Source organism: Eleutherodactylus coqui, chromosome 11 (genome assembly GCF_035609145.1).
Source record: "Eleutherodactylus coqui strain aEleCoq1 chromosome 11, aEleCoq1.hap1, whole genome shotgun sequence".
NCBI lineage: Eukaryota > Metazoa > Chordata > Amphibia > Anura > Eleutherodactylidae > Eleutherodactylus > Eleutherodactylus coqui.
In genome coordinates, this window is record NC_089847.1 from 91,071,269 (window position 1) to 91,094,219 (window position 22,951).

General features: G+C 43.2%; 1 protein-coding gene across 9 annotated transcripts in view; it reads left to right on the plus strand.

Moving 5' to 3' along the window:
- TSPAN4 (tetraspanin 4) overlaps window positions 1-22,951 on the plus strand; it is a 529,911-nt gene that overhangs the window by 307,759 nt on the left and 199,201 nt on the right. For 8 of the 9 annotated variants that reach the window (XM_066583029.1, XM_066583028.1, XM_066583035.1 and 5 more), the window contains one exon: window positions 10,960-11,039. In XM_066583029.1, the coding sequence (XP_066439126.1) occupies window positions 10,977-11,039 (63 nt within the window). In that variant the 5' untranslated portion in view covers window positions 10,960-10,976. Of the gene's footprint in view, window positions 1-10,137; window positions 11,040-22,951 lie in introns of those variants that run through there. The other variant, XM_066583027.1, reaches the window with a different exon arrangement.

Below are 22,951 nucleotides of genomic sequence, written 5' to 3' on the forward strand. Positions count from 1 at the left end.
TACAGTGAAATAGGCTTGTACAAAGAATCTAGCTTTGGCTTGAAGGAATGCTGCCTTCCAAATGGTGGCGCTGTGGAGGTATTATTCCATCCTCCTTATTTGCATATTACCCAGAGGAGCATGAATGGCCTTTTGAGTCTTCTCGCTCACAATCTAGGGGCTCACCCTAAGGAGAAAAGATAGCGTTTCTGATCCCCATCCCAGGCCTCTCACTAGCAAAGCCAGACTTCTACTGCACACTGATGAAGGGCAAATACCCTGAAGCAGTAGTCTGTGCATGGAGTCTGGCTTTGCTTTTAATTCCCAGTCATTGTTACAAGGCTTGTATAAAGAGTCTAACTTTGGCTTGAAGGAATGCTGCCTTCCAATAGGTGGCCCTGTGGAGGTATTATTCCATCTCCCTTATTTGCATAGATGAAATACAATGATGGTTTCTTCAGCAAGAATCCATCTTCTGTAATTATACAATCCTTTTTAATAAATGCATACATTATATTCACTATTAATAATGGAGTCAGTTCCTCATTGATACATATATGTGGTTGCAAAACCAGAATGTCCAGTAATCGCCTAACGGCCAGCGACTATTTATTTCATCTGTTCAATAATTAAAATGTTTTATTTAGTAAAGGATAGCCCTGCGTGTGGATCACGGCTCTGGAGATACCAAGCACTGACTCATTATTGAACATATGTCAGTGGTGATCATCTATGTAACGTCTGCATATACTGTAGTGTAGAGAGCTGAAGAACAATAGGATTGATAATGTAATTAGACTTGATGATCTGTCCACTCATCCCATGGTAACAATATAATTACCTATATGGAACGGAGAGTAGAGCAATTAATTTCATTAGGGGAGTCATCAATGGCTCTCAGTACAGTGCTTAGATTGCAGACACATATGTTAGAAATCAGTAAAGTTGTACTTTGGGAGGATCCATGCTGAATTTCTCAGTCAGAACATTAAATAAGAAAATTAGGACTGTTACGGATTTAGGCTAATTTCACACGAATGAGCCCAATATCCTTGTGGATGCGATGCTGTGTGATAAGGCATCGATTAGCATTGGGGCCTATGGCCATGATGAGCATGGACCCAATATAGAAGTGCAAGGATGTCTCAGTCACCGACAAATAAAGGTTAATTACAGCCATCGTCTTCCTGATTGCAACATATGGCTGTGGGACACGGACATTGGGGATAGCAGACAGAAGACAAATTGATGCTTTCGAGCCGTGGCGTTGGAGAAAACTTCTATGAATTCCCTGGACAGCTAGCGTCACCAACAAAGCTGTCCTGGACCATATCAACCCATAGGTGTTCTTGGAAGTCAAGATTACCAGACAGAGACTGACTGACTTTGGACACACGATGAGCGAACTCGCTGGAAAAAAGATGCTACTCGGAATGGAAAAAGGGAAGACAAGACACGTTGGCTGGATACCATCAAGAAAGACAAGGGAATGGACATCAGACAATTGAAAGCAGCCATAGATAATAGAGAAGCATGAAGAGGACTGGCCTACAGAGTATCCAAGAGTCGGACATGACTGAACCAATATAATTGGAATTGTAAACTGGTAATCGGTGTCTTTCAATGGCTAGCCAACAACTTTGCGGGCAGGTGTGTTCGGCGTGCGCCTCCTACCAGACACTGATTGCCTCCCGTCTTTTTATTTTTTAACATTTTGCCCCCCAACTTAATACTCATTGGTTTTTGAAAACACCTAAATATGTGCGAGTGATCCTCGACTGAACAGTCCCTGCTGAACACTTGACTGAGCACTCGCCATTATGGCTGGTTTTAGTTCTCTGCCCATGTAAAAGGGGTATAAGCTAAGGGCCATAATCAAAGACTCCATCAGTTTTCAGTCTTTTCTCTTGTATGGTCTTGATATGGTCTTTGATGGACAAAATCGGTAGCAAGAATCTGTCCAGAGCCACCTAGAGATCCCACCAAGATATTTGGTCTTCTACTACCAGACTATGTGTAAGGAGGAGTCTGAGGGCTATAACAGAGCTCCAGGCCTCCTAAACCTGTTAAACCTAAACTCTGCCTTCGCTGCAAACATCTCTGAATAGGTTCCAGACATAAAAATATGTAAATAATACAGAAAGCATATTTAGTAGCCGGAAAAGAGTTTAACTACCCGAATTTATGAAGAAATAATCCAGGTTGTAAAGATGGTGCAGGAGTAACATTTGAATGCCACCATCTTTTATTATGCCGCCACGCATATTACAAGCATTAAATGTCTTCGCTGTTTTGAACTTTGTGAATCCTGGTCATTTGTCTGCTCTAATACCTTGAAGAGAATTATTTCCTCTCCCCTTATACATTTTTTAATCAACTTTAACCACTTAGGCTAAATTAATATTTGTGCTAGGGATTCCATTTTCCTGCTCCATAATGGGAGCGGGAAAATGGAATCTCCTGGATGAGCGGGTCCGTCTGATAAAGGGACTAGAGATGAGCGAACGTACTCGGTAAGGGCGATTTCGCAATCGAGCACCGCGATTTTCGAGTACTTCACTACTCGGGTGAAAAGTACTCGGGTGCGCCGGGGGGCGGGGAGAGGCGTAGCGGCGCGGGGGGTAGCAGGAGGGAACAGGGGGGAGCCCTCTCTCCCTCTCCCCCCCACTCCCCGCTGCAACCCCCCGCGCCGCCACGGCGACCCCCGAATTTTTTCGCCCGAGTACGGAAGTACTCGAAAATCGCGGTATTCGGGCGAAAAAGGGGCGTGGCCGAGCACGTTCGCTCATCTCTAAAAGGGACCAAACTGCGCCGAACGGAACACATTGATGTAATTGGGTCTGTGCGGTTCCTGCACCTCTCCGGCATTATCAATGGATGAAAAAGTCCTGCATGCATGAGTTTCATGGCGGATCTACATTACAGGCTCCGGCCAGATGTGTGTAGCGCCTGGTATAAATTACATTCCGAGGGCCGTTGAGTTTATATGGATATGAATGATATATATTAGATTTTTTTTTCTACTTTTGCACAATAAAAACACTTCATTTAAAAAAACTAAATCTTTTTGGCCTTGTTTAATTCTCAGACCCATAACATTTTTGCTTATCCATCCATGGAGCTGTGCGAGTGGTTGCTTTTTAGAGGACAACATGTAGTTTCCAATGGTGTCCTTTTCAAATCTGTGCGACTTTTTGATCACATTTTATTATGTTCTTTGGGAGGCAGAATAAACGCACTTCGACTTGTTGAGAAAAAAAAAAAACAAGTATTCCCTGTGCGGGATAATTTTTTAATTTTAATTTATGGGTTATTACAGATGTGGCCATACCAAACACATTTGTTTTTACATTTTTAATGTGCTCTACAACTTATTTTTTTAATTTCTTAGATATTTTTTATCTTTTCCTTACTATGTCCCAATGGGGAGCTTGCATATATGATTCTATGTTCACTCATATATTACACTGCAATACTGCTGTTTTGCAGTGTGCAGTATTATCTCTGTTCTTTTGCAGTGACAGGCATGGCAGTCCTGAAGCCATTGTTAGGGACTAACCACACTGTCTTATGTTGCCTCCCTTTTATGTATGGACTTCTGAAGTGTATCCCGGCCTGACCATGAGTCTCCTGACCCGAACTCTAAGCATCATATGCAGGAGACTCGCAGTCAGGCCGGGACACGCTTCCGAATTGTGTTGGTAACAACATAAGATCGTGTGGTTAGCCCCTTAGGCCTCCAGCTGCCATGCAAACCTCTTGGCTGTCTATGGTTGCATTGCGGTGGGCCAATGCATTGACGGAGGGAACCCCCTTTTGTTAAGCACTGACATGCTGTGCAGCATCCAGGTGGTTAAGCGGACACTAAGTGCCATGTGTCAGCTGTATAATGTGATGAGCACCCACAAGTGATGGATACAGGGATACAGGGATTCTCACTTTCACTTCCGTGTTGCTTGAACCCCCCAGGTTCTGCAATTTTGCTTGGAATCATTTTTGCCCAAGAGAGATTTAATAGCAGGTTTTTTGCTTCTTCATTAGGGTTTAGTCAGCTATATGAAGTATAGAGTCCCAGAATGAGCCGCTAGGTTGGAGTAATCTGTGCTTAAAAGCTATATAGATCACTGAGGAAAACTCGGTATGTAATATCTTCATTTATTTTGATACAAACAATCATGCAAAGAAATAAGGTTCTCTGTTTAGAGCAACATCTGTTCAGTGTCAAGAACCGTTCTGAGAATGGGAAGTGACTGTGAACCACCCTGCTTATGTATGGATGTATGCAGGATCGTCTGTAGCGCTCTCCATGGTGCTGAACATTAGTCTTCCCACTTCAAGGGGATATCCCACCAAAGTCATTTATCACACCAGGATAGCTGATCAATGATTGATCACTGGAGTCCGACAACTGTGACCACCAGATTCCCAGGAACGGTGCACCCAGAGTCTACCATGTAAATAGAGCCGTGGGGCGCATGTGTGACCACCGCACCATTCACTTCTACGGGACTTAACTCCTTGAGTCTCCTCTTTACTAAAAGTCACAACCTTACAGTTGATTATAATTCATATGGGGTTGTCAAGGAGCTTTCTAAGGCTCCTGAAAGGCAAATATACCTAGTTATGCAGTGATGCATTGTCTGTCCCTATATTGTGGCATATACTGGATGGGAGGACAGCTCTGACAATAATATGAAGAAAATCTAAAAAAAAGGAGAAAGCGGGTGCTACGATCCTGTGGGCAAACTAAGCACAGGGCGCACACGATCGCGACCAAAGGGAGGACTAGGGTACGCACACGGGTTTCTGGCAAACTGGCCCTGTGCTACAGGGGGAGGAATAACAGGACCCTACCTAAGCAGGGGCATTGCCCCATTAAGGGCAGCCCAGCGGTCTTCGGATCTGGGCCCTAGCTGATCCTAGGAGCCACGCACCAAAACAGGATGCATTCACATGCCACATGACAGGGACTGAACAACAGGATACACAGAGCCAGAATACACAGCATACAGAAGCCACAATGCAAACACTAATAGCAGATGATAAGCTGAATATAAATGCGAGAAGTTAGTTCATACATTGGCCAATGAACTTAAGCTGCAAGCCCCGGCAAGGCCCCTCGTGTCTTGCAGTCCCTACACTAGCAAGACACATCTATTAGAGGGCCCTAGGAGCCAACCTAGCGCAAACATAGCAAACAAACTCAGCAGACCAAACTGACTCAAAATAAATGTACAAACAGACATGAACTGCAAGGCACAGATCACACAGCAGACTTCAACAAAAACACAGATAGCAGGTCACACAGCAAACTTCAACAGACAAGGATTCATGACTGCTCACCCTCAACACCAGACAGAGACTGACCAGGAGCTGGGTTTATATATGAGCAGAGACCCAGGAGATTGGCCAGCAGGATGTACCACACCCAGTCAGCTCACTCAATTAACCCTGTGAGGGCTGTGCTGCTAGGAAGCTTAGAACTACAGATCCCAGCAGCACATGTAACAGAGGGACTCACCTGGTGTGACAGAGCCATCAACAAAGGGGCAGACCATCACACCTCTAGTCCCAGAATGCCTTAATCACTCACTGAATAATTCACACTGGTAACTCTGTACGAACCGGACATCACACATGGGGGTGCTAGGATTCATCCCAAGAGTCCCAATGGTCTTGGTCACAAAGTTACATGATGGTCACTATCCTCCCAGGGAAATAAGGGGAACTTTACCCTTTCTTCTTCCACCTTTTTTGTCCATTTTAATGCATGTAACCGTAGGCGCTGGTCTGCATGGGTTTTTTCCTCCTTAATGCTGGATTTGAACCATATTTCTACATCTTACAGGACGAGTATTCTATAACATTAGTTGCGAGATCAGAAAACCCATTTTTAATACTATATTATTTACACTCCCTCAATCTTGCCTTTTTAGGTCCCCTCCGACACACATACCATGCACACACAGAGGAAGGATGCTGAAATAATTCAAGAAGCTCTCTGGACACAACTGATAGGCTGTGTTATGCCTAGTACAGGGCCTAAGGGGGTGACACATGATGGAAGAATTCAAGGTACTTCAAAGAAAGGATCCCTGTACCATGGACTGTCCCCTCAGGCCCTGAACTAGGAATGTTACAGTGTACCAGTGTATATCCTTGTAATTACTACATGATGCCAGTTAGCTGTACATGGTGACAGGCAGATATGAGTAAGAACTCCGAGTAATAGAACCTTAGATGGCTGCAAGCAGTACATTAGATACAGCACTGCTATTCCTGAAGATGTAATGCTAGGTTCTGTAATTAATGGGACAAGAGCAGAAGAGCGACATAGGCCGAGCTCTGTATCCAAATTCTTGTAATGGACCTGTGTGATATCTCAGCCCATATAAAGCTTTTCTCAGCTGCATGAAATGTTAGATAGGTGCATTAAAGGATCTTGGCTATAGAGCGCTGCCTGGGTCTCTCCTCTTCTATCATATGAGGGCTGTGGATCAGGTCTAATTGGGCGTGCTCCCGTATAGGCATTTATATTTCTCCAGTACTGCTGACTCTTTCATGAACATATGGTTGGGTCCTATAAAAAATAAAGCAGTTTTGGTCAATTTTTGCTCTAAACTGAACCACTGAAACATTGCTGTTAATGATGTGCGACTGTTTAGTGGCAAAGTTTGTGGCAAAATTTGTGAAAGTGATTAGAACAGTAGGTGTAGTCTCTAAATTAGCCTTATGGCCCTTTCACACGGGGGGATCATTCGGAATTGTTCAAATTCCCACGGGAATTTGAACGATAATCGTCCCGTTTAAACGCACACAACAACTGAATGAAAATTCTTCAGTCATTCAGTTGCTGCATTCAGAAAACTGAATGATGTGCTGTTGAGTGTAAGCAGCAGCCGGTCACTTCTGAACGACTGCCTGCTTAGAGTGATTGGAGGCGGTTGGGGAGAACGCTTACCTGGGTGCTCCACCTCCATGCAGGCAGCACTGTAAGCAATACCAGTGATACTCGCTCCTGTGTAACAGCACAGGAACCAGCAGCATGGGATGCACTGTCGGGCATTGTTTTCCCAACAGCTCATCCCATGTAAATGGACATTTAGTTAAAAGGGCATTCCCATAATAAGTGATGGCATATCATTTTCATGATTATGGGGCACTGAATGTAGCTTTGTGTTCCCATCGCAGCTGTGTTTTGATGGAGATGGGAATAGCCCCTTAAGGCCAGATTCATTATGTAGCATTAGGGGAAATGGGGCAAATCGTAGACATGGGTTTCATTTTTCTGTCATGCACTTAAAAGTTCATCCAATTAAGTGGTGTGTGCCTTTTAATACATTTGGTGGACACCATGCCAACTACCGGTCTTAGTAAATGTGATTTTTGCTGATATCACATGTGATGAGTAATGAATGAAAACTTGCAGTACATAATACAAATGCTAAAATGCAGGTGTAGCAGCACCAACATGGAAGTTGGGTGCACTTTTATTGATTTGTCACATGACGCACAGGTACACTATTTACTTTGAATGGTTGGGTGCGCTATGCAAACAGCGTAGTAGTGCCTATATAACTCAGTGGCGCGATAACACCATATACATTAACTCTATATTAATTTCTAAAATGAGGAAACTAGTGGGGTTAAGATAACTGAATGTATCACGTACTTGTAATGCAATGGTGGTATGTGGCTTGGATGGACTATCGGGCCACATCATATTTGAACCTGGTTGCTGTTACTAGCTCTGCTTTCAGTGTATGTCCCATTTCTCATAGAGAAGCTGCTATATGCAGACTCCTGGGTTGGACAGTATAGTCTCGAGGGGTGGGATGGGGAAGGTGTGGTGTTTTGCCTGCCATGCTGTTCCTTGTATGCTCACTGTCCTACCCTAATATATCATCCAACGGGGGCCGCACAGTTGCTGCAGTATGGGGGTCCGGCTTCAAATCCGACTAAGGAAGACATTTCCATGGAGTTTGCATGTTCTCCTCATATTTGTGTGCGATGCCTCTGGTTACTCTAGCTTCCTTCCACACTCCAAAAACATACTAATTGGTCAACTTAGATTATGAGCCCCAGTGGTGTAGACCTCTATATCAAGTGATGTACATTGTTGCGGAATAGGTGCTATATACACCAATAAAATAAATAAACCTGGATGAAATGCCTTCCTAGAGATCTAGTTCATGATCGTTACTATGTGGATACATATAAGTGAACCCTGAAGTCACCTTTCCCTTGATCCATACTTGGGGGTACAGCAGTTTGTCACTTATTGTATATGGAGTATTTAGAGCAGGTTTAGAATCTGTTTCTGATTTATATGTATGAAAAAGTGGAAAATCTAAAGTGTAACATATTTGCAGAAGCCTCTAATTGTTACAATGTAACAAGGCATACATACATGGCTGGGAACTCTTTGTAAATACTTGTCAGCGTCAATTGTATGTGTAAACAATGATGTTTTCACACTGGATTCATCCTAATGTACTAATGCTACCAAAGATCTAAAAAGTATCATTAATAATTATCCTCCAAATGAGAGAATATTTTATTGGCGAAATGAACTTTTTTAGATAATAAGTAACTTTTATAGTCAAAATTTGAAAACCTGATGTGTTAAAGGGTTAATTCAAGTTCTAATCTACTGTATAGCAAAATGTGCCCATAGGACGGAGCAGGCGCCTCGTGTGTGATAGTTGCTTTCCTCCGATTAAAGGGGTTGTCCCGCGCCAAAAGGTTTTTTTTTTTTTTTTTCTCAATAGGCCCCCCATTCGGCGCGAGACAAACCCAATGCATGTGTTAAAAAAAAAAACGTTTAGTACTTACCCGAATCCCCGCGCTGTGGCGACTTCTTCCTTACCTTAGCAAGATGGCCGCCGGGATCTTCACCCACGATGCACCGCGGGTCTTCTCCCATGGTGCACCGTGGGCTCTGTGCGGTCCATTGCCGATTCCAGCCTCCTGATTGGCTGGAATCGGCACACGTGATGGGGCGGAGCTACGAGGACCAGCTCTCCGGCACGAGCGGCCCCATTCACCAGGGAGAAGACCGGACTGCGCAAGCGCGTCTAATCGGGCGATTAGACGCTGAAATTAGACGGCACCATGGAAACGAGGACGCTAGCAACGGAGCAGGTAAGTGAATAACTTCTGTATGGCTCATATTTAATGCACGATGTATATTACAAAGTGCATTAATATGGCCATACAGAAGTGTATAACCCCACTTGCTTTCGCGGGACAACCCCTTTAATTTGCAGAGTGACTGTCACACTATGGATTTGGTTAATGTCGGCTGCAAGTTGTGGCGACTGATGCTTTACAGGCGCATTGATTTGAACATACTGGGCAACTCAATGCATTCCTATGGGACAGAACTGTCACTGAAAAGATCCTACAGCAAAAGTTGCTCAAATTAAGTCTATCTGGTTCTAAAATGCTACTAATTGATGGAAAATTGTCTGTTTTCAACCATATTATGTAACTGTGCAAACAACATTTTCACTATGTACTCTTACGAGGCCGGGCACAGCGATGCTTTCCCCATACACAGGGAATTAATCTGTAAGGTGACAGCACAGTGTTCTTCATAGCATTACTTAGATCATATGTGCTTCTTATCGATGGACACAATGTATTCTGATGTGTAGTGTGATTGCAGTATTCTTGGCTACATCCCTCTTGTATATAACCCCCTCTCTCTATTATAGCACCGTGTAATAATGATGCCAGCAGTGATAATTAGAGCTGTTAATTTCAGCAGAGTCTCATTCCCCCGAATCTCCATCTTCATCCAGAAATGTAAGGTTATGGCCGTAGATAAATCTTGCTAGATGACTATATTAAACAAGCAGCGAGTAAGGATGGTCCAAGTTCTATCTGCTCAGTGTTTCTTATTGATTTGTTAACCAGTTAATTGCTAGGGAAGGCGACAATGGCGTTGGTGGGGTCAGCTGCAAAGCTTTGGCAATTTTCTTTTGCCCCTTGCTGGAAACTGTGATGATGGACTGAGATAAATTTGTGATTGGTTGAGAAGGGGGAAGCATCCTTGAGAGAGTGAGAGTGCTGAGCATGCATAAATAAGCCTGTAGGAGAAATCTCTTTCCTTCTCTCTCTCCTCCTCTCTCCCTCTTCTGAGTGGACCACAAAGAAATTGCTTCTGTGCATGCAAAACGGAGAGAGAGACAGGAAAATGTCAAAAGGGAGGGGGAGATATAAGGAGAGAGTGAAGCATTATCACGGAGAGATGAGAGCGGTGTGAATGAAGCTCACTCAGTGTGTGCGCAGGCGAGAGGATCAGACAGGACTGTGCAAGAGAAGAGCAGATTAGTCCTGCCTGCTGCAGCAGGGCACGGGGGACATGCCACCTGCACCCGTCAGGCACCCAACAGCACAGCTGCTCTGCATTCAGACATGAGGTGGAGGCCAGAGGGGATGCTCCTAAGTCACTGGTTTAGGGATTTTCTGTGTTTGGGGCAGCTGCTGGCATGGCCGCTTTTGCTGAAGACTGGTGGGTAGAGTGGCACTCTGAATCCTAACTCTTGTCTTAAAAAGTGCTTCTGCTCTCTTCACCTTCCTAATTGTGAGAATGGGACACATTTACCATTGGATGGATTGATACTGCCATTTAAGTTTTAGGGGTAAACCCTTCTACCTGCCAGTTGTATCCCTCCCCTACCCTGCCCCCTAAAACTTGTGCACCCACCTGCGCCATGAGACGGTCGAGTACGGATGAATCTACTTACCATCGCAGTCCATCCCTGGACAGCAAAGACTACTCTCTTCCCAAGGGTGGTGCCTTCCGACGCTATAGCAGCCTCTACGGGGGGCAATTTGGGGCATCTGCAGGTGGCTCATTTTTTGGGTTTCATACTAACCCTGGTCCAAAAGCCACAAAATCGAAGTACACATCCCCTAAGGGCAACAAGTACGTAGTGTTTTACCTGGATCTCTCCTTCATTTTCCTCCTAGAGCTGAAGAGGTGCAGGATGGCACAGAACTGCCTGCAGTGCATGAAATATCTCATGTTCGTCTTCAACCTCCTCTTTTGGGTAAGTTCCTGGGGAAAAATGGGAGGGGGAGGTTCTGAAATATCTTAAATGTCCATGTGAGCGATGTTGTAATTTGTTAATTACTTGTAAATCACTTGTATATTGCTTGAAATGTCTATTTCTTGTCAGTAGCAAACAATGTGAATTAAGTTACTTGGTTGCAGGTTAAGTAGTCAAAGTAGCCAGATTTGCTACTTTTCAGAGGAAACTGCAGATATCTAAAGTTTACCAAAGGCTACAAGCTTTGAGTCACAGGAATATACTGGTCTTGTATTGGTTTTTCGGAATCACTTACCATTTGCACTTTAAAAGGGATTTCTCTGGCCCTTTAGCTATCCTTAAGTTTACTGATCTGTCCTAAATAAGTCAATGAGAGGGATATGGGAATGAAATGCAGCAAACCCATACAGATATGGGTGCATGATGTATTCTATCTTTTAACTAAGTATCAGAACTGTCATTAACCTTCTCTGTTCCATGAAAATGACATCAATGTCCACAAACTCATTAAAAAGTGATAAGACGACTGGGAACGCTTCATTAGCTCTTAAATGCTGGATCTGAGCACATGCTTCATGGCAATAAGCCGTAAATAGTCATTGCCTGAGAAGAACAGAACAGGCTAGTGATTGTGATTGTGATATGCACATATTGTACTGGAATAGAACAAAACCGAAAAGTACATTATTTTGGTAAATGCATATAAATCTATATCCCCCAGAGACTGAGGTGTCCGATTGGTGCATACAATGTTCTCAATACTATAATTATGGTCTGTATACTGCAAACTTTTGTCATTGCTTTCATTCCCAGTAACCCGGTGTGCCTTGTGATCAGCTAATATTATTCTCGCAGCCCTGTTACTCGGTTTTGTCATTGTATTCCTATGTGTGTCAGATAAACCTGCCCCGGCAGAAACTCCCCGTGTGTATAATAACCGCTGCATTCACCGCTGTGCCGTAGCCTTGAGTCTTCTGGTACATTTAGGTGTAAATGAGTTTACTGCCCTTCAATTCCGAAGCTGTTTGTGTTGCAATAGCAGGCTAGTAATATGTCTTCTCTAGGCTGTGATACATATACTAGATGGATTGGCACAAGCGCGATAAGAGCTGTCAGGGTTTTAATGCTGGGGGTTTAGAGCTGAAGAATGTGGAATTCAACCTATCAGAAATGGAACATGTCTCTTTCCTTCTAGAACCTGTCATTGCTATTTATGACTATCCTGCTTTGTGGATCATTTAGCCCATAAACATACCGTGATTGAAACCATGAGATAACGTCTTATCATATGTATCACAGGGAAAATACCGAGCTGCTATCTGTATAATGCAGTCAATGCTTCTGATAATAATCCCCGTTGTACCTAATGTGCCCAATAAGTCATCCCAGATATGTAGACTGCAGCTCAGATCTGTCCGTCTCTTGTTTAACGGCTTGCCAGTATTGGGGTTCGTTCACACTTATGCTGTGCGTAATACACAGCAAGTATGCATGTAGCGCGCGTCATATAAACACTCATAGCATATAATGGGCGCGTTATATGCAGCAAAATAGGACAAATTGGTTTTCTTCACACACGCAGGAAAAATCGCAGGTCTGAACAGCCCAATGTATATCAATGGGGTTTTGGCACTGAGTATTACGTGTGTAAAAAATATGCAGCTAAAATGTGCTTGTGTGAGGGATCCCTTAGGACGGTTGTGCGGCGGATTACCTGCAGTAACTACATTAAGGCCGCATGCACACGGGCGGGTCGGATTGTGAATGCAGGAGCCCGCAGTGGAATCCGATCATGCCCAACCGCCATCTGCGCATACCTGTAGTTTCTTCTTTTTCTCTGTACTGCGCAGTACAGATTTTTTTTTCAAAACTCCTGCTTTTCCCGCGGAATCTGCAATGTCAATTACCGACGGGCTGCGGGTTGGCTGGCTTCCATAGACGGCAATGGAAGCTGTGAGCGGAAACCTCAATTGGTTTCCACTCGTGTGCATGAAGAATCATTTTCCCATAGCATGCTATGGAGGGTTATTGCTGGGGATGCCCGCTATGGATTCTGCAGCAAAAATCCGCCCGTGTGCATGAGGCCATATAAATGTTGGTTTTTTTTTATGTATAGCTATATACATTACTGTGTAAAAGTTATAGGCAGGTGTGCAAAAATGCTGCAAAGTAAGAATGTTTTCAAAAACACGTGTTAATAGATTTTTTTTGTCAATTAATAAAATACAAAGTGAATGAACAAAAGAGAAATCTGAATCTAATCAGTATTTGGTGTGACCGCCCTCTGCCCTACGCTGCTCACTGTGTCTACAGGATTCACAAATATACCTCCTGGTAGATATGATGATGTAATAAAGCACATGGGTGTAAGCGCATAAATATGTTACGTATTTACATGACCGTAAATCGCTTGCGCCGGCGTATTTCACCAGCTACTGCGGGTTTTTGTGTACATGAATACGGTGCATATTTGCACGAGCAAAAAAAATATTCAGAAGGGCCCATGTGTTTGCTGTGCAAAAACGCAGCTTTCCCGCATATTCACTCAGTATTTGAGTCAGCCCAATCTCTTCAATGGCGTACCGCGGGGCATAATACGCACCATAATAGGCCGTGCCATGTGGTTTTTTCCAAGCGATTAAACATTGCATGAAAACTACAATATGTGAACAAACCTGTTGAACTCGATCAGTTCTATTCACTGCATATTACACATGCAAAAATTACACATGCGCAGATATTTTACGCCCACAAAAATGCATGTAGAATCATTGGAAGCTGTCCTTAAGCAATAATACTATTGGTGTCCTCGTATATGTCCACAGTTTGCGCCCTGTACGCACTTTTTAAACCTTCCTTGGTGCATACTGTATATGCATGCACCCTAAGGGTTGGCTGGGGATGTTACAAAGAACTGTCCTACATATAAGGACCTCCCCTTTCTTTTACATTTTTTTAGAGGATATAGTCCTACATTCTTTCATCAGGTTGTTCCACCTTCCTTTTTTCCATATTCTACATTTCCCCCATGCATTACAATGCATCCTTTGTGTATAGAGAATGAATCACACCGGAGCCATATTAACTCCTTTAGTGGCACGCCCTGAAAATCTTCGCGGCTTGCTGCACTGACCATGCAGTTAAACCCCGGAAGATTTCCGTGGACAGCTCTAGTGCTGAAATGTGCAGAGCACTGAGCTGTCATCTGAAATCTTCCTTTATTGCATTGTTGACTCGTTTTAAAAAAACCTGCCCTGTGAGGCATGACATCATAATAATAAACCTGCCACTGAAGGGGTTAAATGATGAATCCTTTTCTGAAGATATGTGTCAAATCAGCCATTTAAAATGTATATTAAGAGCAGCAGCGACTACATCCACAAGCTGCCCATACTGTTGCATTTGCTATGCATTGAGCCTATGAGCCGAGCAGCAGCGCCTATCAGAAAGTAGCAGTGCTGACTTTGTAAACTTCCGGGGTCAGTCATGACTCCCAGCGTTTTTTTTTTGTTTTTTTTACAGCATCCCGATATCAGCTGATATGAAGTTTGAATAACTGATATACATTTCACATGACAGTAATATTGATTTCAGATTATATAGCGGCTTTGTGTTCTCTGCTGGGAGAATCTTGTGATCTGATTGTTAAGAACAGTGTATACTTGTTATCTTGTGTATTGTACGGAACCTATTATTGCTGTTAATTAACTTCTGACTCTCCTCTGATCCAGGGCGAGATTAAATGTCCCAGGCATTAGCTTTATAGCGTTATTCTGTTGAATTGTATTTTGATCCTTTTTCGACGTGAATTATTTAATTTGATACAATTAACCTTTTTTTTTTTCTCGAGCAGAACCTGACGCTTTAAATGCTGTTTGCACAATACGCTGAATATAATGCAAGTGCTGCAAGTCTGAGCTAATGGGGATCTCTTTTGTCTTCAGTTACAGTATGTTACACTTGTGGCAGGAATTGTCTTATCGCCTGGGGAAGCTGTGCATACATTGCAGAGAGAATAACCCACCGTTCTTCATTAGAGGCTCTCTGGTGGGGCTTATAGAGGGTGACATTCCCCCATGGGGTCCATATGCATAATGAATGGAGATGCTTTACCAGTTTTTTAATCTTACCCATATTATTAGTTTAGGCAGAGCAGCTACTTCTAATAACGAGCAGCTATAACCAAGTAGCAGCTTGCAGGACTTTATACTGAGGTGGGCAATTAGACAGACTCCACAGAATGCAGTCATGGCTGCAAAGTTTCTGAGCAAATTTGCAATAATTGCATATTTGCATGCTTGATGTGGTACAAACAAGGATCTTCAATTAACCAAAGTGTCAGATATCTGTTGGAATGGTTTCTAAACATGTTCTAAAATCATTTCCTTAGATATAGCAATGTCATCAGTGCAAAAATATTCATCTAAGTGGAAAAGATTGCAGTGATTATAAAGCCAACATTATATTACATCGATCAGCCATGACATTAGAAACTCTGACAGGTGAAGTGAATAACATTGATTATGTAATTATAATGGCACCTGTCAAGAAGTGGGATTTATGAGGTAGCAAGTGAACAGTCAGTACTTGCAGTTGATGTAGTGGAAGCAAGTAGAAGGTTCTCAGCGACTTTGACAAGGACCAAATTGTGATGACTAGACTAAGGTCAAAGCATCTCCCAAATGGCAGGTCTTGTGGGGTGTATTTGGTATCTGATGGTTAGCACCTACCAAGAGTGGTCAAGGGAAGGACAACTGGTGAACCAAAGACTGGGTCATGGGTGTGGTCTGGACCCACATAAATTAACACTGGGTATGATAGAAAGGTGTCAGTATACATACAGCTTGCATTATATGGGACTGTTTAGCTACAGGCCGGTTCGAGTGCCCAGGCTGATCACTCATATGCCGTGCCTGCAATGGATATATGAGTTTCAGAACTGGACCATGGGGCATCGGTAGAGGGTGGTCTGGAATGGTGAATGATGTCTACTTTGACATTATGTAGATTGCTGGGTGCATGTATTTCACTTATCTGAGGAAGAGATGGCACTAGTTGCACAGTTGGAAGAAAGCAAACCAGTGAAGGCAGAGTGATGCTCTGGACAATGTTCTGCTGTGATACCTAGGGCCCTGGCATTCATATGGATGTTCCTTGGATATTTACCAGCTATCTAAACCTTGTTGCAAACTTATATACTCCTCCACAGCAGCGATGTTCTCATGTAGCAGTGGCCCATATCAGTAGGATAATGCACTGATTGTTCAAGAAAGGTGTGAAGAACATGACAAAGAGTTGAAGGTGATGATGTGGCCTCCAAATTCCCCAGATCTTAGTCCTCTAGAGCATCTGTGGGATGTGTGGGAAAAACCGCTCCGATCCATGCAGGTCACACCTCACAGTTTATAGGCCTTAAAGGATCTGCTGCTAATGTCTTGTTGTCAGATACCACAGGACATCTTTAAGGGTCTTGTGGAGTCCATGCATTGTTGTTGGACCTGCATAATTTTAGGCAGGATATATAAATGTTACGACTGATTGTTGTATATTAACCCCTAAGTGACTGCCGATACGCCTTTTGATGGCCTGTATCGACAGTCTATACATGAAGAAAGCTCTCTCGCGGGTTAAGATCGCGCGGCAATCTCTATTTATGCATCGCGGGCAACGGCTGTCGAAACCCAGTGGCAACAGCTCCGATAAGCCGCGCGGCTCATCGGAGCTATTAACCTTTTAAATGCTGCTGTCAATTCTGCTGTCATGGTACAATGCCTATCCATCCATCCTAAGATTATTTGTTAATCCGGGTATACAGGCAGGTAGGAACTATTAGGGTTGATCCAGGGAACAGTCTGATTGCCATTAGTGAGTCGGGAAGGATTGGCTTCTGCTCTTGGGGTTTTTTGCCTTCCTCAGGATCAACAAAACAGGAGGCTAGACAGGCTGGACTAGATGGACATTGTCTTCATTCAGCCTTACAAACTATGTTACTATGTATCCCTGTGGGGTGGCTTGATAAACTGACATGCCCAATCATAGTATGATGTAATGCTATGACATTACATTATACTGCAGGAGCAAGTTGTTGCCCCTGTGGTGACTAAAAAAAAAGGAAAGATGAGATCAATAAACTGTTAAAAATAAGATAAAAATGTAATGAAGGTTTAAAAAAACAAAACAAACTGAAAATAATATTTATTTTTTAAAAAAAACCTAAATAATAAAACAAAAATACATATTTTGAATCGCTGCATCTGTAAGGCCTCATGTCCACGGGGAAAATAAGAATTAAAATCCGCAGCGTTTTTCCCGCAGCGGATCCGCGCCTCATAGGAATGCATTGACCACCCGCGGGTAGATAAATACTCGCGGATGGTATTTAAAAGTGAATTAAAAAATTTCTGCAGCATGAAAAAAAATGGACATGCTCTATTTTAGTGATCACTCGTGCGGGAGCTCATAGAGCACATAGAGCTCAATTGATCTCCTGCATGAAAAATAAAAGACAATTAAAGTGCATCCGCACTGCATCCGCAGCCCAAATCCGCGTTACAAATCCGCAGCGGATCTGATTTTCCCCGTGGACATGAGGCCTAAAAATCCGATCTATCTAAGTAACGCATTATTTACCCTGCACGGTGAAGGTCATCCAAAAAATAAAGGATGCCAGAAATGCACTTTTTTGGTCAATGGAAACTACAGGACATCCCGCAAAAAATGAGTTAACTATGTCGAGGGAAAAATAAAAGTTATTGTGCGCAGAAGATGGCAGCAGAAAATAATTTTTAAAAATTAAATATCTTTGAAAAAAAATAAAAGTAGTACAGCATAAAAAAAAAAACTATACAAATTTTGTATCGCAGTAATTGTACTGACACATAGAATAAAGTTATCATGCCATTTTTGTTGCACTTTCTGTGCCATAGACACAAGACGCACCCGAAACATGGCGGAATGGCGTTTTTTGTTTTTCTTCATTTTACTCCACTTACAATTTTTTATGTTTTTCAGTACATTATATAGTACTTTAAATAGTACCATTGAAAACTACAACACGTCCCGTAAAAAACGAGCCCTCATACTGCTAGGTCGATGGATAAATAAAGGAGGTACCATTTTTTAAAAGGGGGGAGGAAAAAGCAAAAATGGAAAAATGAAAAAAAGCTCATCACTAAGGGGTTAATTTATAATGTAGATAATGATTAAGCACAAAAAGTGCACAGAGAATGGGAAATTCTGGAATGGAGTACCTCTACCAATGTGACAAGCTAGAAGGTACTGCACTTTGATGGTGGATTCCCCTCTCCCTTTCTTTTAGAGACACTCTTTTCATATATGCTGGAGGAGCTTCATTCCATAAAGGCTCTTTCCCTTCATTCTGATACATATTCTTTTTCATTGTAAGTAGCGTAGTAAAGTTTTTCACCTTAGTTTTTCAGTACAATGTTTTGAAGTGACAACCACTTTTCTGAGCAAGAAATGTGCTCCAACTGGTTGTCACTCCTTGTCTGCACTTGGCAGCTCATACCTAGTGCATATACCAGCAAGTAGGGCCTATCAACACACAAGAAAGCATATGCTAGGGTAAAGAGAATGCTTAATATGCGTGCTCCATCCTAAAGCATGATGGGAGTGACATTCAGCAGAAAACAAAATGTATCTAGCCAAACGTTTAAGTATAATTTTATGTTTTAGAAGAAAGTTAGGAATATTTACACTCTTGGTGAATCATAGAATGGTAGAGTTGGAAGGGACCTCCAGGGTCATTGGTTCCAACTCCCTGCTCAGTGCAGGATCACTAAATCATCCCAGACAGATATTTGTTTGAAGACTTCCATTGAAGGAGAACTCACCACCTCCTGTGGCAACCTGTTCCACTCATTGAACACCCTCACTGTCTAATATCTAATCTGTGTTCCTCCCTTTCAGTTTCATCCCATTGATTCTAGTCTTTCCTTGTGCTAATGAGAATAGGGCTGATCCCTCTGCACTGTGACAGCCCTTCAGATATTTGTAGACAGCTATTAAGTCTCCTCTTAGCCTTCTTTTTTGCAAGCTAAACATTCCCAGATCCTCTAACCGTTCCTCATAGGACATGATTTGCAGCACGCTCACCATCTTGGTAACTTTTGATGTAATAATGGTGACTGGAATACCTCTTTAAAATGAAATGTACCTAACATTAGAGTGATAAGTATGGAGAGCTTGGGCTGCTGTATGTAGATGCCACTATTTAAAGTTCACCTTTCTTTACGTTCAAAAAGTTAATCCTGGCTGAACTAGTGCAGCAGCCAGATGTGCTTTTGTATTGAATGAGATCTTTTTCAATGCAAGCCATCCATGCTTTACACTTTTTGTCAAAAAATGCAGCACCTAGGAGGAGTTATTTTGCTAGAGAATTCAGCATGCAGTTCCATCTCAGGCAGATATACAAGTGATGAGAGTTGTGGTGATTAGATGAACGGTCTTGTCACCTGAGGTCCTAAAAGTGGTTCCACCCTTGGCCTATAAAAGGCTCTCAGAGGCTCCTTGTGTGTAATGAACCTCTTTTTAAGCTTGTGTAGAGCTTATTGACCACTAGACACCTCTACGATGCAATAATAGAGATTTCACCCAGTTAAGAGTTTAAGAGGGGGCAGATTGGGATATGAGAAGCTAGATGGTTGTATCGACAAATTGTCCCCCACCGGGCCGTTCTGACCAAACTGTTAGGATCATGATCAGTGGATGCATGAGGGCACACACAAGGTGGCCGGGCTCAGGATTCCATCAACAAACCACCAGGAGAAAGGATCATCTAGTCGTCCGACAAGCACAAGCAGCTTTATTTGTTTCATTGTCCATCATCCAGAGACAGGTGGCACCATGGTGACAGGCCCCTGTGTCTGTCCGAATCATTTCCAGGCACTTGGCTGAAGGACATTTGGTCTCACAGTGTGCATTACATGTACTGCTTTTGACACTCGGCCATCATCACCTCCGTCTGCAGTGGTGTCGTGAACATTAAAAGGGTACTAGAGCCTCCATGTCTGCCTGTATCACATCTTGTATCCAAGCTAGAGGTGGTACAACAGGGTACTAGAGCCTCCATGCCCACCTGCATCACAGCTTGTATCCAAGCTAGAGGCAGTACAACAGGGTACTAGAGCCCCCATGCCCACCCATATCACATCTTGTATCCAAGCTAGAGGCGGTACAACAGGGTACTAGAGCCTCCATGCCCACCCATATCACATCTTACATCCAAGCTAGAGGCGGTATCACAGGGTACTAGAACATCCATGCCCACCTGTATCACATCTTGTTTCCAAGCTAGAGGTGGTACAACAGAGTACTAGAGCCTTCATGCCCCCCGTATCACATCTTACATCCAAGCTAGACGCGGTACAACAGGGTACTAGAGCCTCCATGCTCACCCGTATCACATCTTGTATCCATGCTAGAGGTGGTACAACAGAGTACTAGAGCCTCCATGCCTGCCTGTATCACATCTTGTATCCAAGCTAGACGCGAAACAACAGGGTACTAGAGCCTCCATGCCCACCCATATCACATCTTGTATCCAAGCTAGAGGTGGTACAACAGGGTACTAGAGCCTCCATGCAGACCCGTATCACATCTTACATCCAAGCTAGACGTGCAACAACAGGATACTAGAGCCCCCATGCCCACCCATATCACATCTTGTATCCAAGCTAGAGGTGGTACAACAGAGTACTAGAGCCTCCATGCCCACCCATATCACATCTTATATCCAAGCTAGAGGCGGTACAACAGGGTCCTAGAGCCTCCATGCCCAACTGTATCACATCTTGTATCCAAGCTAGAGGCGGTACAACAGGGTACTAGAGCCTCCATGCCCACCCATATCACATCTTACATCCAAGCTAGAGGCGGTATCACAGGGTACTAGAACCTCCATGCCCACCTGTATCACATCTTGTATCCAAGCTAGAGGTGGTACAACAGAGTACTAGAGCCTTCATGCCCACCCATATCACATCTTATATCCAAGCTAGAGGCGGTACAACAGGGTCCTAGAGCCTCCATGCCCACCTGTATCACATCTTGTATCCAAGCTAGAGGTGGTACAACAGAGTACTAGAGCCTTCATGCCCCCCGTATCACATCTTACATCCAAGCTAGACGCGGTACAACAGGGTATTAGAGCCTCCATGCCTGCCTGTTTCACATCTTGTATCCAAGCTACAGGCGGTACAACAGAGTACTAGAGCCTCCATGCCACCCATATCACATCTTGTATCCAAGCTAGAGGCGGTACAACAGGGTACTAGAGCCTCCATGCCTGCCTGTATCACATCTTGATCCAAGCTAGAGGCGGTACAACAGGATACTAGAGCCTCCATGCCCACCCATATCACATCTTGTATCCAAGCTAGAGGTGGTACAACAGAGTACTAAAGCCTTCATGCCCACCCATATCACATCTTATATCCAAGCTAGAGGCAGTACAACAGGGTCCTAGAGCCTCCATGCCCACCCATATCACATCTTGTATCCAAGCTAGAGGTGCTACAACAGAGTACTAGAGCCTTTATGCCCCCCGTATCACATCTTACATCCAAGCTAGACGCGGTACAACAGGGTGCTAGAGCCTCCATGCCCACCCATATCACATCTTACATCCAAGCTAGAGGCGGTATCACAGGGTACTAGAACCTCCCTTCAAGAGGTCCGTTTTCTGCAATAAATGATCCTTTTGTTCTGATATGGTAACCACTTACTTATATCAACATTGCATTCACACAGAGAAACTCTCGTTCGATTCCGATAGCTCCTTCTAAGTGCTTGATTTTCTTTTTGCTATTAGTGTTTATGCAGTTCTAGACGTTCCAAAAAAGTCTGAGGGATATGTCATAAATACCTACAATGACAATTCTACTTTACCGCTACTCCAGCAATCACTAGGATAAACATCAAGCTATAATCTGATCCGTCAACAACAATAATTTACCTGATTGGTTAACAGCAGTTTACCTTATTGTTGACCGTTTCCCGCTAGAAACATATTTAATTCTCTGCTTTGAGCTGAGAACCGCAAAAAAAAAAAAAAGTCAATGAAGAGACAGTGTGTTACAAAGATGGAAGCTTTTACATTGGCTGACTTCATAGCCAATGTTAATCTAAAGTCGAGCTTCACTTAAAGCTGTTTCACATTTCCAGACTGTTTCCTTCACAGAGATCCATAATGTGAGAAGAAACTCAACGAATGATATTATTTGACAGTCGTGTTGAGACTTCTTTCTTCATCTCTTGCCTTTAATGTTTCGATTAACCTCAATCACCCTCAAGTGACATCTCCAACTGATCCCACTGAAAGAGACAGCAGAAGCCGGGAGACTGCCAGAACTGCTGGATGACATCAAAATGCGGATACAATTTGTTATGGTGTTTGTTAAAAAGTTAATTTTTGCACATTTGCATATAAGGACTCCATTGATGGCTATCGAGAGACCCAAAGTCATCAGTATATGGCGACCAAGCGAGGAGCAAAGAATGGAAACTCATAAAAGTGACTAAAGTTTTCCTACATATTACCCAATGCCCGTGTTGAACATTGACTGGGTACGGTAATCCGGTATTCCTTTCTCCATATCATGTTGCTTATTTCTTCAGATAGTTTTTCCGTGAAAAGAGTTCGTGGAAATGCAGTAAGACGCCTTGCTGAGAGGAAGAAATAGCAGGCTTTGAATCCGAATAGATGCTGAGATTTAGAGGAGAAATGTTAAGAATTGCGCTGACAGAATTTATTAGCAGAACGGGGCTGTCCGTGCTCTTGTGCCTTTGGAGTAATAGGCTAGAGGTCTACAAGCCAAGCATGGTATGGCGGCACATAAAAGCTTAATTAACACATTACTTAGAAGGCCTGATGCGATGAAGACTTTAAGTAT